General features: G+C 32.0%; 3 protein-coding genes across 5 annotated transcripts; all 3 read left to right on the top strand.

Annotated features, from left to right (window-relative positions):
• The first annotated feature begins 5,688 nt into the window (after positions 1-5,688).
• LOC120162247 (E3 ubiquitin-protein ligase RNF181-like) lies at positions 5,689-6,024 on the top strand. The gene has a single exon (XM_039172414.1). The coding sequence runs from the start codon at positions 5,689-5,691 to the stop codon at positions 6,022-6,024; it is 336 nt and encodes a 111-aa protein (XP_039028345.1).
• Positions 6,025-8,821: 2,797 nt separating this feature from the next.
• LOC120161727 (2-oxoglutarate-Fe(II) type oxidoreductase hxnY-like) lies at positions 8,822-11,813 on the top strand. 2 transcript variants are annotated; one of them, XM_039171942.1, is made up of 11 exons: positions 8,822-9,012; positions 9,172-9,367; positions 9,496-9,597; positions 9,692-9,743; positions 9,827-9,948; positions 10,042-10,142; positions 10,232-10,290; positions 10,572-10,628; positions 10,788-10,833; positions 11,358-11,437; positions 11,638-11,813. In XM_039171942.1, the coding sequence occupies exons 1-11, from the start codon at positions 8,902-8,904 to the stop codon at positions 11,726-11,728; spliced, it is 1,017 nt and encodes a 338-aa protein (XP_039027873.1). In that variant the 5' UTR covers positions 8,822-8,901; the 3' UTR covers positions 11,729-11,813. The 2 variants fall into 2 exon arrangements, with proteins under 2 accessions (XP_039027873.1, XP_039027874.1); XM_039171943.1 differs by having other exon boundaries at positions 8,823-9,012; positions 9,499-9,597.
• A 2,272-nt stretch (positions 11,814-14,085) lies between these two features.
• LOC120161726 (protein phosphatase 1 regulatory inhibitor subunit PPP1R7 homolog) lies at positions 14,086-16,724 on the top strand. 2 transcript variants are annotated; one of them, XR_005519500.1, is made up of 7 exons: positions 14,086-14,493; positions 14,886-15,116; positions 15,286-15,432; positions 15,527-15,669; positions 15,742-15,856; positions 16,230-16,369; positions 16,442-16,724. XR_005519500.1 is itself a non-coding variant. In XM_039171941.1 (7 exons), exons 1-6 carry the CDS (start codon positions 14,101-14,103, stop codon positions 16,308-16,310), a joined length of 1,110 nt encoding a protein of 369 aa, XP_039027872.1. In that variant the 5' UTR covers positions 14,086-14,100; the 3' UTR covers positions 16,311-16,350; positions 16,442-16,724. The 2 variants fall into 2 exon arrangements, 1 of the variants encoding a protein (XP_039027872.1); XM_039171941.1 differs by having other exon boundaries at positions 16,230-16,350.
• Positions 16,725-18,033: the final 1,309 nt, after the last annotated feature.

Below are 18,033 nucleotides of genomic sequence, written 5' to 3'. Positions count from 1 at the left end.
ACCTATCCAGAGGTCATAAAGAACCTCGACAACTGTACATAGGTCCCGAAGAACCTAGGTAAACTGTCTATATGTTCCTTATAACATAGGTATATTGTTCATATGTCCCGAAAGACATAGGTAATTATGTCCATATGTTCCGTAGAACATAGGTAAACCCTCGACTCTTGGCATGCCAACTATACCATTAGCTCTCATATCACATAACATGGGCATTATCCTTTATATCATTTCACATATTCACTTTTATATCACATAAACTCATATCTTCTTATCACATAGTTTCTCATTATATCATTCACCTCATATAACTTATTGTCACATAATCTCATATCACATATACTATATTCACATATTCCTTATTTTCTGTCACTTACCACATGTATGTGTAAACATATATCTCATATTATATAACATATAAACTTATTCATGTATTCATGTACATACTTTCATATAGTTCATATAACAATGCCATATAACTTATATCACATTAACTATATAGTATTTCCATGTATTCACTTATTTTATATTCACATATCTTATAGTACATATTCCTACAATCACTTATGTCAATACTACATAGCTTATTATAATTTCATATATTAATGTAGTTCAGCATCACCCATCACATATATATATATATATATATATATAATCATATAATCATGTAGATTATGTCACATATATTAACATATGACACATAAACCCACTTTCATGTACTCATACACACGTAAGAATCACATCCATCACAAAATCAAATAATATTCTAGTAGTCACTTCTTACCATTGTAACTCCGTCATTGGCTCATGGCAAGCCAATGTTTATTCACTAACATATGTACAAATTAAATTGCACTCACCTTAGCCTTACTTAATTACCAAATCCACTTCTATGATTTTCTCTCTTTGAATCGATCCTAACTTTGCAATTCTTCCTGAATTTGCTTGTGCTTGATATCTTTGCTCTTGGGCACACATTAAGGAAGAAGAAGAAGAGGAAGAATAGAGAATTCTCTGGATATTTTCCTTCTTCTTATCCATTTCCCCCATATATAACCCCCAACATATCATTTTTAATTCATTTATTAGTCAAATGACCATTTTGCCCTTTAATTCCTTTAATAATTACTAAAACTTTCAAGAAATATTTCAAATAAATCATTGAACTATTGAACTATTCTACTTTCATCACCAAATTTTGAAATTTTACAATTTGACCACTAACCCGGTATTGAGGATGTTACAATTGCCAGAGCTCGACTGATAAAATCGAGCAATTTCTAAAACTCTTAGTAAATCCAAATAAGGTGGATACTCATTTATCAATTACATATAATTTTTATTTAAAGATGATCACAAATACAATTTCATGATAAGAATAATAAATAAAGGTTTAATATAAAAAATGTATTCAAACTATACATTTTTTTCATCTAGGTGTCTAAATTTTTGGGTCAATTTAGGTGTTTAACGTTTTCAACATTATCATTTAGGTGCCTAACTCGTAATGATCGATAAAAATTAGTCAAACAATCAATATTTGACACGTGGTTTGATATTTTAATTTCCTTTATTTATTTTAAAAAAATAACATTAACAATTTTTAAAGAAAAAACTAACTTCGAATATTGTTCATAAAATACCCTAAGACCTTCAATTCCGACGTCGATCACTACGACCACCGACTATCATTGACTCACCCGTTGGCCACCAGCTCATCGACCAGTCACTCAGTGATTGGGATGGATGAGTGTTGGGATTTAGAAATTTTGGTTTAGAGATTTGAAGCCACGATTGACGTTCTACGATTGGTGGGTAGGAGGCCGGTGGGGACGACAACAACGGTGGACGACAATTGGTAGGGTGGATGCTTTGGAGTTAAGATTTGGCGATTTTTTTGAAAATTTAAAAATATTTTTGGAGTTTTTTTTAATAATGATAATAATTTTTAACTTTTTAAAATGAAAATTTTAAAAATTATAAACATGTCACATGTAGCATTTTGAGTGGTTGACAATTTTTTTAAACATCTATTGCGATCGAGGTACCTAAATGATAACGTTAGAAATGTTAAACACCTAAATTTATCGAAAAAAGTTTTTACACATAAATGATATATATATATATATATATATATATATATATATATATATATATATATATAGTTTAGATACTTTTTATATTAAACCATAAATGAAATAGGTAATTAGAGTACCTATATCCATCACTAAAAATGTGGACCTATATTTTTATAAGGCTTAATATAAAAATAGGTTCCCAAATTATACATCTTTTCTCATTTAAGTGCTAAATATTTTTTGGTTAATTTAGGTGTCTAATGTTTCTAATGTTATCATTTAGGTGCCTACACCGTAAAGAAAGTTACAAAATCTACTAAAAATAAACCAACCAACTAGTGTTCGACACACGACTCGATTTTTTTATTTCCTTTATTTTAAAAAAATAATATATATATATATATATATATATATATTTTAAAAAACCTTAAACTTTTCTTATTTTTCATAAATTACCCTTACACTTTCAATTATGACATCGACCACCACTGCAGGCGACGATCATCGAATCACCTGTTTGTCAGCAACTCGTTAACCACTCACCGACTGATTTAGATGGATGGGTGTTGGAATTTAGAGATTTTGGGTTTAAAATTTGGGGGGTTAAAAGACACGATTTACGTCGACCGGTGGGTAGGTAGGCTGCCAATGGGGGCGACAACGGTGGTGGACATAGGTGCACATGTTACAATCTAAGTGATTGATGAATTTTTTTAACATCTATTACGATCGAGACACCTAAATAATAACGTTATAAACATTAGATACCTAAATTGACAAACAAAATTAAACATATAAATCGTAAAATATATATAATTTATATATTTATTTTTATATTAATCTCATTTATAAATAAATTTCTATCTTCTTTCGTGTTTATCGAATAAAAACGAAGAATAAATAATCTCGTTCCCGTCTGCTTTTGATAAATTTTAATTTGTATCAATCATATTTAAGCATATTTAGATGTACATGATAGGTGCTAAACATATAAACAAACCACTTACACAAATTAATACCGGACTTTTGGGAATTATTTAGGCATGTGGCATATTTCTTTAATGAAAGAGATACTTGGAGATAACATTGACGTAAAAACCGGATAGGAATTCTATATTTAAAAGTAATTAAAACAAAATATTTATCAAATAATATAATAAATTTCATACAAATATAATATTAAAAGTAATGTAGTATGTAAATTATAATCAATATATATCATATTTGTTGTTATACTTTATTATTTGAATTTTATTTTCATTCGAGTCGAAAAAAATATAATTTGACTCATTTAATGAAGAAATAAAATTTAAATAAACGTGCTAATAACTAGTTGATCTGGTGGGACGAGACATTAGATTCTTTAAATAAGATTAAAATTAAACAAATTATATTAGAAGGATTGTATCCATAACGAATCTATACAGAATTAGATCTAGATTAATTTGACGATAGATATTAGTGATTAATTAAAAAAAATTGGAGTACACATGTAACCATTCTCATACCTACTCCAAAATTCTATTCTCTCACCTTTTACAGCACAAATATTTTCTACGACAAAAAGGGACAAATGCAAGGCAATGGTTCCACGTGTTGGGGGGCATTGCGTCTGAAATTATTGTAAGTACATTAGATGTGATATGTCGTTTTGGTTGATTGTTGAAACTTATTCTATTATTGTTACGTTTAAAAATAATTATTAAAGTATCAATATAAAGTATTTATCTTTAAGAAGTTATGCATACGTTTGTAAAAGTAATATCAAGTAATTATATATTTTAAATTAAATATTATAATACATAATCAAATTGAAAATTAAAAAATGTAAATATAATTATTTGAATGTTTATAAACTCTAAATAATAAGCTTAAATTTTAGCTCTAAAATCTAAAATATTAAATAAAAATACAGGACAGTAAAATATGTATATTGTGTAAAATAAAATTTATATTGGTTAAATGTATTATAAAATATTATATATGCAAACAACTGAATTCTAATGGGCTGTGTTGAACCCACATCAATGCTAAAACTCCCGCTTCGATCCAAATGGCCTGAACTATACCTCAAATTCTAATGTATTTTTTTAACTAGACGTGGCTTAGCCTTAAGAGTGGTGCACTAAATTTCCAGTATTTTACAAACAACTGAAATTCACACGTAACATTAAAATATAATAAAATAAAAAATCATACATGTTTTTTTTAATATCTCATATGCTCATGCAAATTTTTGTTATTATATGAATATATTAATTTATTTGATAAATTAGAAATTTAGATTATAAAATTTGTTTAGCATATTACTCAACATTAAATATAAATATAATTAAATTATTTGATGAATGTAAATATTAAAAGGTATCGTAGACTTGTAATATTAAAATAAATAAATAATATTATAAAATTATCCATGTAGGATTAAGTAAATTCTTATATATTTATCTTCTCCTCATTTGTTAACAGAAAAATAATATCATATAGTTTTATTTAGTTATTAATATCTGATATATTAATTGATTAATTCAAATTAAATACTATAAAAATTAATTGTGAAAACAACATTCTTAATATAATTTAACAATTTATAATGATTAAAATTAAAATTTTATTTAAAACTTTTCACTCTACCCGCTTATGATTGGTATCTACTAGGGTGCGTTTGGTTCACAGAATGTAAGATTACCAGTGGGAATAAGATTACCGGCGACAATAAGATTACTGGGAATGTTGTATTTTGTGTTTGGTTCGTTTAGCAGGAATGCAAGATTACATTGTTTGATTAAAGGAATAAAAGATTATTGGAATGTATATTTTACAAAATTGTCCTTATTTTATATTTATTTTTTAACAAGTTGAATTCTACTATAATATTACTATAATTAATTTATATATTTTCTTTAAAAAAATTAAATTCATAAAATTATATAATTTTTTTTACAAAATTGAAAAGATAAATAGGTTTAATGAAAGGGTAAAATTTTATTTTAACCCCTGAACTTCATATAAAATTCTAATTATGAATTTTTTTGTAAATCTAAAATAGTTTAAGGATAAATTTGTAATTTAACCTTCGTAAAAAAAATTTATTCAACGACAGAATAAGAATATTTTTAGGGAAAAAATTAAGGACATTTTAATCTAAAACGCCGGTAATCCAACAATACCTAAGAGAATGAATATTCACATTTCCGGTAATATACCCCCAAAATATCACTGTTAGAAATAAAAGATTACCAAGAGTCGGAGGAATGACAATCCATTCCCCGATAATCCAATGTGCCGCCAACTAAACGCCCACTTTATCTTCGCCATCACTATAAACGCGTTGTGAATTGTGACTAACCAACATTTCAATAAAGTAAATTATCCGAAATATCGTGGAAATTGACATTAGACCTAATGTATAAAAAGAGTCAAAAATGTTCGAACCTTTTACAGATGGTCAATTTCGCCCCCTCGTACCATTTTTATTTAACATCAAATCACAGACTATGAATCCAAACAATTCTTTGATTGGTCTTAATCTTATCTCCATCACCACTTCTCGAAAACAAAAACATCAAAGCCTCAACCTTTCCAATATTCTTCGTTTTTTGCCGTTTCCATGGACAGCGGATCAGCTAAATACCAGGTTGTCGTTTCGAGCAGCGATGTTTCTGTTCCTTTCACTCACCAATTCGATCTTGACGACGCTATGACAATGCCGGAAGATGTTCTAGCCAGGCATCAAATGGTCGTCCGTTTGGTCTCCGACATGCCGGCGGTTGATCATGCGATCGGTAGTTGCTCGATCTGTATGGAAAGTTTGTCGCAGTTCGAGGGAGCTGCTTCAAGGCAAGTTTCGTGCGGCCACGTTTATCACCATGAGTGTATTACCTATTGGCTCTTGAACGGCAATAGCAATTCTTGCCCTCTTTGCCGCCATGAAATCTCCGGCTAATGATACGATGATACGTTTGAAGCATTGTCACTCAAGATTTTGTTTATTGTGTGTGTTTTTCTATAACATAATCTGTTGAGATTAATGCAAAATATTTTTTGATTCTTTTCGTATATTAGTTTACAAGATCGTACACTCTAATAAGAGTATACCGCTCTATATTTACACGAGATTGATTATTCCCGAGGCTTGAAACCGGGGGGAAATGATCACAAATTTCCTGCTGCCAGTGGGCCGCAAACCGGCATCTGGCTGTTGCTGATGCCAGAGGAAGATCAAATTGTAAAATTTGGAATTTCCGCAATTTGAAAAGATTATACATATATATTATAATTTGATAATAAAATAAATTGTATATTGATATTATTATATTATAATTTTGAAAATAAAATAAATATATTTAAGTTCGAATCATGATATTGTGAATGAAACAAATTGGATAAAATTACTGTAATAATATGGTAAAGAAAATTACTCAAGGTGCACCAAAAATTATTATTATTTAACTAGAATGTTTATTGTAGTGCTCAATGGATTTTGCTTAGATTACACGATGATTTTTAAAAAGTGAATGGGTTATCCGACGATTTTTATATTCCCTACCATGATCAAGCGTCCGAATTGCATTGTTGCATAGAGAATTCATCATGGAGACAATACGTTTTTCAAAAGTCATCACGGAGTTTTGACGAGGTCATGAGTTATTGTGGAAATTATCCTAGACCATGACATAATTCTAGATACATATTATTCAAACAAATTTTTTTCACCATAGTATTCAAGCATTTGTATCACTAAATTGAATTGAGAATATCGTGTTTGTTACAATATAATTCAAATGATTTGATTACTAAATTAAATTAATAAATATAAAAAATATTATTTATATATATTTATGAACATGATAGAATGTATTATATTAATATAAAACATGGCATTACTATATACTTATTTGATGTTGCATTTTGTATAATATTTTAATTATTTATAAAATCGTATTTGTACACCGTCAAGTGCCAACGAAATTTTAACTAAAAGGGAGATTATTTTTGTTTCAACGTCTCCAAACACCAATACAATAAAGAAAGACATACTACGCGTCAACTATGAACATTAGATGTAGTATATTATGAATATTTAGTGATGAATCTTTAATATATTTTGAAGAGGTATTTAGAATTTTTACTCTTTTGGAAATTTAAATTAATTTTTTTAAAGAACTGGTAAACCGTCTTTTCCTTTTCCTATTCCTTGCGTAGCAGCCCTTCATGTATGCAGCTACGTGTCTTCATCCATAATGTTTGTTCACCCGCATACTCAACCACCAACCCATTTAGTTGACAATATTGAAGCTCTTAAGCATCCATGTCCTTGTGATTAAAAATATTTTTTACCAATACAAATTCAATTTATGTGAGCTATGAGTGGACACATGAACGAACACAATATTTTATTTTAGGAAATGAATTTTAAAATTTTAAAAGAAAATAAATTTATAAAATTTTAGAAGCAAAAATAAAATTTTAATAAAAATATATTAAAAATATAAATTATATGATAATTTTAATTTTTCAATACCATCTGAATGTGGACACCGATAATTCTTACGTTGAAAAGTAATGAATGATAACTATAATAGACGGAATTTGAATCCGAAGTGGAATCTAGACTCAAAATTCAGCATACTTGATGGGGCTATAAAGGAGGGAATATTGCCTTTTGTCCCCCCTGAGTTTCCACTTGCTCGGTATTGAAAGCGGCTTCTAATGAATAATATTCTTCTTCAAAATAAACCATTCAAGTTTCAGCCACTCTATTATCCCGTGGCGCAGGATGCACATCTCCAATACCTCAAACTCAACTTAAAAAAACCGTAATTACTTTTGCACTTTATTCATAATTTTATCTTTAACTTATATTCATTTTACTTTAAAAATGATTGATATCTAACTAGAACACGAGTAAACTATATGTTTAGCACTTAAACTATTACTTTTATTCCGTTTTGGTACCCAACTTTTACATTTTTTTCAAAACTATACCTAGCATTTAGTTTATATTTTAATTTGGTACACTCTTGTTAAAAATTTAACAATGATGTTGACATTTTATCATAAGAAAATGCCACATCATCATTAAAAAAATTAAAAATTTTGCCATGTCAGTATTAAATTTTTAACGGTGGATACTAAAATGAAATCTAAATTAAACGTGAGGTATGATTTTAAAAAAATTGAAGTTTAGATACTAAAACGAAACAAAAGTAATAGTTTAGGTACTAAACATATAGTTTACCCTAAAAATAATTACAAGTAAATAATATGATAAACTACACGTATAGTATCTAAACTATTACTTTTATTCCATTTTGATACACAAACTTTATTTTTTTCCAAATTATGCCCAACGTTTAGTTTAAGTTTCAATTTAATCTCTGCCGTTAAAAAATAATAGAATTATTGAGGGGGTATTTTTTTATTTTTTCCAATGATTATATGACATTACCTTATCATGACACATTAAAATCACCGTTAAATTTTTAACAGCCGGTACCAAAATGAAACATAAACTAAAACATCATGTATAGTTTGAAAGGAAATAAATTGGGTATCAAAACGGAACAAATATAATAATTTAGGTACTAAACTTGTAGTTTACCCTAAATAATAATGATGTCAGTCATATTTGTGTCGTGTAGTGGTACAGCATGTGAATCTGCCTTTCGTCACGTGTGCACAGCATCGTGTTCGGTAATCGTTGCCATTGGTCTCTGGATTCATCCAGTATAAATTCTCGCTTTGAATTTCGGAACTTGAGGCCTCATAGACTTGAAACACCAAAATAAAGCAACGCAAAGGGGAAAAGGAAGAAGAAAAAATGGAGAATAATAGCAAAAATGGAACTGATGCTCTTCTCAAAGTTTCAACTCTCAATTGTATTGATCTTTCTAATCTCGATATTCACCAATCCGTCTCTCTACTAAAGCAGGTTTTCGTTTCCCTCTCTTTGTTCATTTGATTTCTACGTTTTTATGGGAATTTACAAACTTTTTAGTTGTCATGATGGTCGGAAGTTGATATTTTGATATCTTGATGGTTTTCAACACAAAACCAGAATTAAAATTTGGAAATTTTGGTGAATTTTTAGGCTTGTTTGGATTGTGGTTTTTTCTATGTGATAAACCATGGGATAAGTCAGGAATTCATGGATGAAGTATTTGCTCAAAGCAAGAACTTATTTCATTTGCCTTTAAATGAGAAAATGAAACTTTTAAGGAATGAAAAACACAGAGGATACACTCCAGTGCTTGACGAGCTTCTTGATCCTGATAATCAAGTTCATGGTCAGCAAACTCTTTCTCATTAGTGATTCTATTATTTTGAATTGTAATTTTTGCTTTACCTTTCATATTTGATCTTTGTTGAAATGGTTTAATTGATGTATTGAGCTTTCTTTTCACTGGTGGGGTAGTAGGAGACTACAAAGAGGGGTATTACATAGGCGTGGAAGTGCCAGAAGATGATCCTGATGCGGAGAAGCCGTTTTACGGGCCAAATGTTTGGCCTGAAGATGGTAAACACTACCGGACTTTGTTGATTGATTATCTTGCTAGATTTTGTTTAAATAATTTTTCACCTATATATTTGGAACCTTTTGCTTTGATTAGGTGTTTTGCCTGGATGGAGGCAGACCATGGAAAAATTTCATCACGAGGCATTGTAAGTTATACAGCTAGCATGTGATTAGGTTGCCACAAATATAGGCTAATAAGATTTTGTTTTTGTTCATTATGTGCAATTAGGGAGGTGGCAAAAGCAGTTGCAAGGATCATAGCGCTTGCGCTTGACCTAGAGGTTGATTTTTTTCATAAGCCTGAGATGCTTGGAAAGCCTATTGCCACCTTGCGGTTACTACACTACGAAGGTGGAAGATCATGAAATGTCGTTACTTTAATTTTGGTGTCTTTGCACGGTTGATGTAACTCATTATATTATATGAATCTTGTATGCTTTTCAGGTCAAGTTTCTAATCCTTCAAAAGGAATATATGGAGCGGGTGCACATTCTGATTATGGACTGATTACACTCTTGGCAACGGATGATGTGATGGGTCTGCAAGTATGATAACTGCAGTATCATGCAATTATATTACCCATTATTCTCTGCTTTTGACTAGTTAACAAAAGTTTATCATTATTTTTTTGCAGATATGCAAAAATAAAGATGCAAAACCTCAGATATGGGAATATGTGGCACCTATAAAAGGGTTAGTTGCAGATGGCCTGCTGAGGTTTCTGCCTTTCGGGTTACTTTTTAGACGTGCTAGTGGAAATACGAATCAATTTTACTGCCTTGCTTTTGGAGGCTTCATTTGCACCCGATAGTAGTTTCTAAGTGACCGGTTTTCTGTAATTTAATGTACATATGTTGCTCATCTTTTTAAAATGCTATCCTTGCATTGTTTATCTGTTCTTGTTTTACGCTTGCATAAACTTAATCTGATCTTAATAATTGTATAATACGACACGCTTAATGATTTTTTTACAGAGCTTTTATAGTCAATCTCGGGGACATGCTGGAACGCTGGAGCAACTGTATATTCAAGTAATTTGCAACTTTCTCTGGCAACTATGGTCCAAACTTCCTTTTGTAACTATCTTTTTATATATGCTTGAGGTCTTCATGTTTAAGGCTGGAAACTACATTTTGAAACCATCTTTCTTCTCTATTTTGACTAATTACTTAGTTTTCGCATGTACCCAGGTCCACTTTGCACCGAGTTTTGGGGAATGGTCAGGAGAGATATTCCGTAAGTCCTCTTCCATTTTTGAATCCGATCTTTGTCATCCAAGTTGTAAGACCCTTAGCTGCCTTTTTGATGATTAGTAATTGAAATAGATGTTCTATGATGTCTTCATGTCATTATATCGGGTTGCTTCAACATACTCATCCCGTCATAACTGTTCTGTACCTATCATGTCCGACTTTTGTGCTTGTTAGATAACATTTATATCTTGATGTACTTGTTCTTTGTCCATATTGCTAATTGTCTATGCCTTTATGGTTACCTAAATGCAAGCAGGGTAAATAGTGCTTTCAAGAACTACAAAAATTTGCTTTTCTACCAACTCTTGTTTGATTCGATCTGATCTTTTTCGACTCTACTAGAATGAACTTCACAATAATTGATCTTATATGGCTCTGGCTCTTTATTCTTCTTGAAATACCCATTTCCATTGTATTATTCGAACATTGATGTAATAACCTCCAAATACATATCTATGTCAACCTCAAAAGAAAACTAAGGTTTATGCCTGCTGTTTCTGATTACAGATTGCATACTTTGTTGAACCGAATCACGACTGCCTTGTCGAATGTTTGCCTACTTGTAAATCCGAAAACAATCCTCCAAAGTAAGTGCTGTTGTCAAAGTGTTCTAAATATAAATAATAAGGATTGAAGTCCGTCTTTACTCGGGTCTTCATTTTTCTTTAAGTGCCCCTCATTTGATACCTTCTTCAAGAACCCCAGTCCAAGCAGCATACATACCTTTTGTAATCTTGTTTATCTGAATACCATCTCTAATTGAGCTGCTGCATGTACTTTTAACCAGGTTTCCACCAATTCGTTGTGCGACGTACCTGAGCCAACGATACAAGGACACTCACACCGATTTAAGTGTATACGATAAACATCAAACTTGAAGTCCTCTCGGATTATGTTTAGGTAATATAGACTCGCTATCAATTTGATTTATGCTAATTTCAAATCTATTTTACTCAAATGATAGATGCACTATAGTAATACAGTTATAATTCCTAATACAACTATTGGGGTACATGTATACCAACTTTTTAAGTAAATTTGTTAATCAAGTCGTGTGATTGTGAATCACCCACAAAAAATGATATCATTTTCACATGAAACGACCTATAAGATCTAACCTGCACAAATAAGTTGGCCTTCGAGATTGTTGCTGCTATAGCCGGCACGAACCGAGAATGCAGGCGGCGCTAATCTCTCTGAGATGAACTACAGGTTGCTGGTGCCAAATTTGCACTAAAATCATCAAGTGTCTCATTCCTTATCCCTAAAGAACAGCAGAATCAACGTTTCGGAAAAGCAGTTATTTGGAAGAAAGATTTTGTTTCCATTCATCAGTAGAACGATTAGCATTCTGGTTCAGTTCGATCAAACACTTGTCATAATTAGTTCCCAAAATGAACACATGAAACAAAGGATAAATACAAATGATAAATGAATTTAATATATTTGTTATCACCTGCTAACCTTCTTATATGTGAACATACGACTCTTGCGAACCTCCAGGGATGTGAATGTAAGATTTATGCGGACTTTTAGACACGCGGAGCGTATTCCGCGAACTATCAGTGACGATCACGTGTCAATCACCTAAATCTCCAAAGATGCGAATGTAAGATTTATGTGAATTCTCAATCACGCGGAGTGTATTCCTCGAACTACCAGCGACGATCACGTATCAATCACTTGTTATTCCGTGAACATCTTTTACGTATGATCTCCAGCAACCACGTGCTAATACATGTGATCTATTTTGATGACTAATCATAACCAACGCCACAACAAGACCTGATCGACACTTGTTTAGGGCATTGTGAAAGGAGAATAAGGGTATGTACACACTTTTAGCCCCCAAAAAAAAATCAGACCCGTACTACCAGAAAAATTATTCGATCACCATCTACGATTATTGTCAGCTTCACCGATCAACAATATTATAAAACCAAAGAAAATTTAGGGGAAAAAACTAAGATAAATACAAATGAAATTAAAATGTTTATGGAAATTTAAAATATTAATTTTTAATTCTATCAATATAAATATAAATTAACTATAAAATTTAATAATAAAATTTAATTTTAATTATAGTATAATTTTTTTAGATGGATGTATCATATATTCCAAAAGCAGTCAAACTGCAACACAATAACTACATCAGCAGTAGAACTCAAAAGGAAAAAAAGGTTATACCAGCTGCCAAGCTATACATATATCTCTATTTACAAGACTCTCCCTATCAACTTGCTTGCCCCACGGCTTCAACTTTACCATTTCCTTTACGCGATCTACCATCTTTGTAACAGTAATCACTCTCCCTGCAAATAACCTCTGATTCCTTAATCTTGTCCAAAATACCACGCCAAACCATCCGAGAGATCTCACACTCAAAAAATAAATGATTCCTGGTTTCACTATCCCTCAAGCACAAACCACACTCACCCTCAACGACCAGACCAAAAGAAATGAGTCTGCTCCTGGTGGACAACTTGTCCAAAATAACCATCCAAGAAATAAGAGAGTTATTGGGAACGTGCCTTAAAGTGCCAAACAAGTCTTTCCCAAGGAACTTTTCCCTTTTTACTCCGAATTTCCTTCCAAATCATAGAAACCGTAGATAAAGCGAGAACCCTTGAACAGAAGCTGCAACAAAGCCCTCCAAGTCTAACTGCACTGCTGAGGACAAGTAATACTCCAAAAAGAGTTGTCCTTAATTATATAAGAATGCACCCACGCCACCCAAATTGAATCATCGTTCAACAAAACTTTCCTGATAAGCAACAAAAAATAAGCCTGATTCCATATCCTTCAGACCACACCAAGAGAGTAGATCGAGCTCCACCCCAATCTAGCTCCTTTAGCGGTCTTATCCCCCCTCAAAAAAACCTTAAACATAATTGATTAATCCGATTGACAACCATACTAGAAAAGACCAATTGATAACTTCAAAAAATTTGGACACTATACACCACAAACTGAAAAAGCTGCACCCTTCTAATATAAGACAAAGTTTTAGCCTTCCAATCCACTATCAACACACTGTCCGCTACAAAAAATCTCCTAGCAGTGAGAGGGACTCCAAGGTCTATAGTATATTACTTTTTTTTTTATTAAATTATAGTATATTCTATATGTATAGTATTAGAACCTTTTTTGTACTTGTCCTAACGGCACCGTGTTGAAGGGAACAAAATTAACAAACTACGTGTCGCTTCTATAGCAAAATATATTGCCTTCAGAATCATCAGGGCGGAGAATGAATGAACAAGCACAACAAAACCGCCGTACGACTGTCGACGGAACCTCATCCAATTTCCGCTCGCCGCCGCCCTCCCACCCTACTCCCAAAATGCAAAATCAAACCGAACTACCACCAGAAGCTAACCCGGATGAACATGATCAAGCGATGGAGATTGATTTATCATCCACCACCACTCTCGATCTCACCAGCTTCCAGCTCCACGATCTTGAGTCGGTGGAATTGCCGCCAAACCTGACCGAGTTGGATCTTACTGCGAACCGTTTGTCGAAATTGGACCCTCGGATTGCGAATCTTATTAACCTTAGAAAGCTCTCTTTTCGGCAGAACCTCATCGACGATGCTGCTATCGAGCCGATCTCTCACTGGGACTCATTATCTGGTATTGAGGTAACCCTTTCCTTTTCGTTCATACCATCGAAGCTTCGTTTGTCTTGGCTGTATCACTCCTTTAATTTTTTACTATTTTTGAAATTTCTCTGAGAGATGAAATTTATGTACTTCTGATCACTGCTTACCAGTTACTCTTCACTAAAAAGAAAAAAAAGCATGTTGATCACATGTTTGCAGATTATTTGTTACTATTTGGTTTAAAACTTTAAATTTCTAGCTTTCTTTGAGAAAGTACTTGTTACATAAAAGAACAATCAGTGAGTCTTATTATGTTATGGAATTAGTAACTCCCCCCCCCCTTACCCCTTCTCTTTCCGTGTTATCCGTTGTTGATTATTAGTAGAACTATGAAGAAGCTTGGGGTTATTTGTTTGTTTGTTTTTATGCAGGAGTTAGTACTTAGGGATAATAAATTGATGAAAATACCAGATGTTAGCTTATTCAAGAAGCTATTGGTTTTCGATGTTTCTTTCAATGAAATCACTTCACTGCATGGAATGTCAAAGGTCTTCAGCACGCTCAAGGAACTCTACGTCTCCAAAAATGAAGTTACTATGACGGAGGAGATTGACCACTTGCATGAATTGCAAATTCTTGAACTTGGTTCGAACAGATTAAGGGTTAGTGCAGAAATCTGTCTACACCACTTTGTCAGCATAAGATTTTTGTGAATTCCTTTTAGTGAATTCCGTTTCATGTTGAAGTAATCTGTCTACACCTTTGATTGAAGTGACATGTCTTATTAGTAGATTTTCAATCATGATCTAAACTGTGAAGTTCCTTCTTTAGGTAATGGAAAATCTGCAAAATTTCATAAACTTACAAGAGCTTTGGCTTGGAAGGAATCAAATTAAAGTGATAAATCTTTGTGGGCTCAATTGTATTAAGAAGATTAGTTTGCAAAGTAATCGTCTAACTTCTATGACAGGATTGGAGGTATTGCACTTTCAAATAAACTGTTCTACCAAAATTCTTTTTATTTTCCTTGACATTTTAATGATGTTTTGATTTTGATTTTTTGTTTTTCAAGGAATGCGTTGCTCTAGAAGAGATATATTTGAGCCACAATGGTATTGCAAAAATGGAAGGTCTATCAACATTGGTTAACCTCCGAGTATTAGATGTTTCATCAAATAAGTTAACATCAGTAAATGACATACAAAACTTGACAAGGTATTTTAATTTCCTGTTTCCCTCTTCAGGGGTCTTATGCTATCTTTGGTTGATGAATAAATTTACCTGCAGGTTGGAGGACTTATGGCTCAACGACAACCAAATAGAATCACTTGAAAACATAGCTGAGGCTGTTTCTGGTTCAAGAGAAAAGCTCACTACAATCTACCTTGAAAACAATCCATGTGTATGTCTGCAACTTAGGCCATGATTCTTTCTTAATCTTTTTTGTTATGGGGCTCCTTTCTTTGGTCACTTTTTCCTGATTTTATATATGTTACCTTCTCTCCATTATTATTTTTCTTAATCAATATTGAATGAAGTACCCTATTTTCTCACATAAACTAAATTCGTTGTCTACCTTACCGGAAAGAGTTCAATGAAGCCTTTTGTTGCAATCAATTTAGCTATGGCATATTAGTATTTATCTTGTTAACGCCCTTTACTTGCACAATTGATGATTAATTGTTGACATTTCCTAATCTCAATTCTGCTAACTTAATATTCATTCTTCTCTCTAGCCTGCCTGTTTATGTTCAAGCTTTAGTATTTTATTGCAGGCAAAATCTCCAAACTACCAGGCTACCCTGAGAGAAGTGTTCTCTAATATTGAGCAAATCGATTCTAACTTATTTGCTTAGAAGTTTTGACAGTTCCGACTGGAAATGTTGTAATTTAAAGGTCTGCATTTTTCAATCATGCAAGTAATCTGTTAAATGTAAAATATTAGTCTTTTGCTGGTTGCAGCTTACTGAGTCTACATTTTTTACAGGAAACAGGGTTCCGAAAGCCTTCCCTTATTCTGGAAGGGTTATGAAGTTGGGCTTGCTGAATCATGGAACATTGATTAAAATGTAATATTAATCTTCTCTTGGGCATTCTTCATTTCTTGCATGGTATCTTCTTTCCAACCGTTCTTTGTTATAAGAGTAATATGTCAAGCTATCTATCTTGGGAATAAGGATGTTTGACTTTTTGCGTTGTAGTTCGGTTATGAAACTCCTGAATGACTCATACATGCTCGAAGCATTGTCATGGACTACATTTTAGCCTCATATTAGTGAGCATATCGTGTGTTTATAATGCTACATATGGATACATCATTTTTGTTTTGATATTGGTACATATTGATGCTGGTTATTTCAAATTTATCGGCATTTCCTAGTAATCCATATGACTTCGACCGTATGCTACTTTCCCCACGTTTTTCAGCAACAGGTAGAAACCACAAGAAGAGTCAGTTCTTTACTAATCTCTCTATCACAATATCTTGCAATGGCCTTCAAACCTTCTTTTTTCTCTTCCATTTTCTTAGCGTTTTGTTGTACTCCAACCGATTCTCCCTCTTATTATCCTATTCCTTTGGGGCATCGATTTCTCTTTTCTTCGTTGGCTCATCGGTATCCATTGCATTTGAGTCAGATTACATCGGAACAACAGCTAAAGGTGTCGCTGTCCGAGTTTTCTTAGAAGGAGCTCGAGCAGTTAAAGCTCTCAAATCCTCCGCTTCATCACCATTGCCACTTTCTGCACCTTAATATCTCCATCATTACCCCCACTTTAGCACCCTCATAACTGGTTGCTGTGAAAGCCTTGTATACTTTGAAAATATTCTTTGGAATAGGAACAAAATTGGATATTCGACCTTAAGGGCACGGCTCAAATTATTTAGTATGTCTAATATAATATATTATTTCCTTTATGTATTATGTGATATAATATCATATAAAAATTAAATGTGTGATAATATATAATATTATAATGTAAACTTTAAACTATCACGTTAAGTCTTTCGTATTTAAACGTTAATAAGAAAATATATAAACACATTAGCTTTGAATTTATAAAATTTTACATTTATATTTTAGATTAGGTTTAAATAATATAAAATGTATTATTATCATGTAAAGGTTTTACGTATATATATATAAACAATATTATCATGTGAAGGTTTGATTTGAATCCAACTTCAATGCCTCATGAATATATACATTGATGTTGGGCCATGCCTAAATCTATTTTAATAGTAGAAGGTCGGCTACTTTGGTCCACCTTTGTTATCTACATACCAAGGGGAATTATTATTAAGAGGGCAATCGAGTTGGTTTTTGTTTAATATTGATTTGTGTTATTTTTTTTTGTTTAATTATTTAAGGGGGACTATAAGATAATATTTATTTAAATTTTTTTTAATTTATGATACAAACTCAAGTGTTCAAGGGAGAATAACATTCATTTTTATAATTGAAATCATTCAATGAGTTCTTAACATTCCTTTTTTTCCAGATGTAGATGGTAATTTATAAGAACAAATTCTCTAATTTAATCATATATAGCTTAATCATTGAAAATTATTTTTTCATA

Source organism: Hibiscus syriacus, unplaced genomic scaffold (genome assembly GCF_006381635.1).
Source record: "Hibiscus syriacus cultivar Baekdansim isolate YM2019G1 unplaced genomic scaffold, ASM638163v2 tig00111402_pilon, whole genome shotgun sequence".
Classification (NCBI taxonomy): Eukaryota; Viridiplantae; Streptophyta; class Magnoliopsida; order Malvales; family Malvaceae; genus Hibiscus; species Hibiscus syriacus.
Note: the sequence above shows the minus strand (reverse complement) of the source record. Positions and strands in the feature narration are given on the sequence as shown.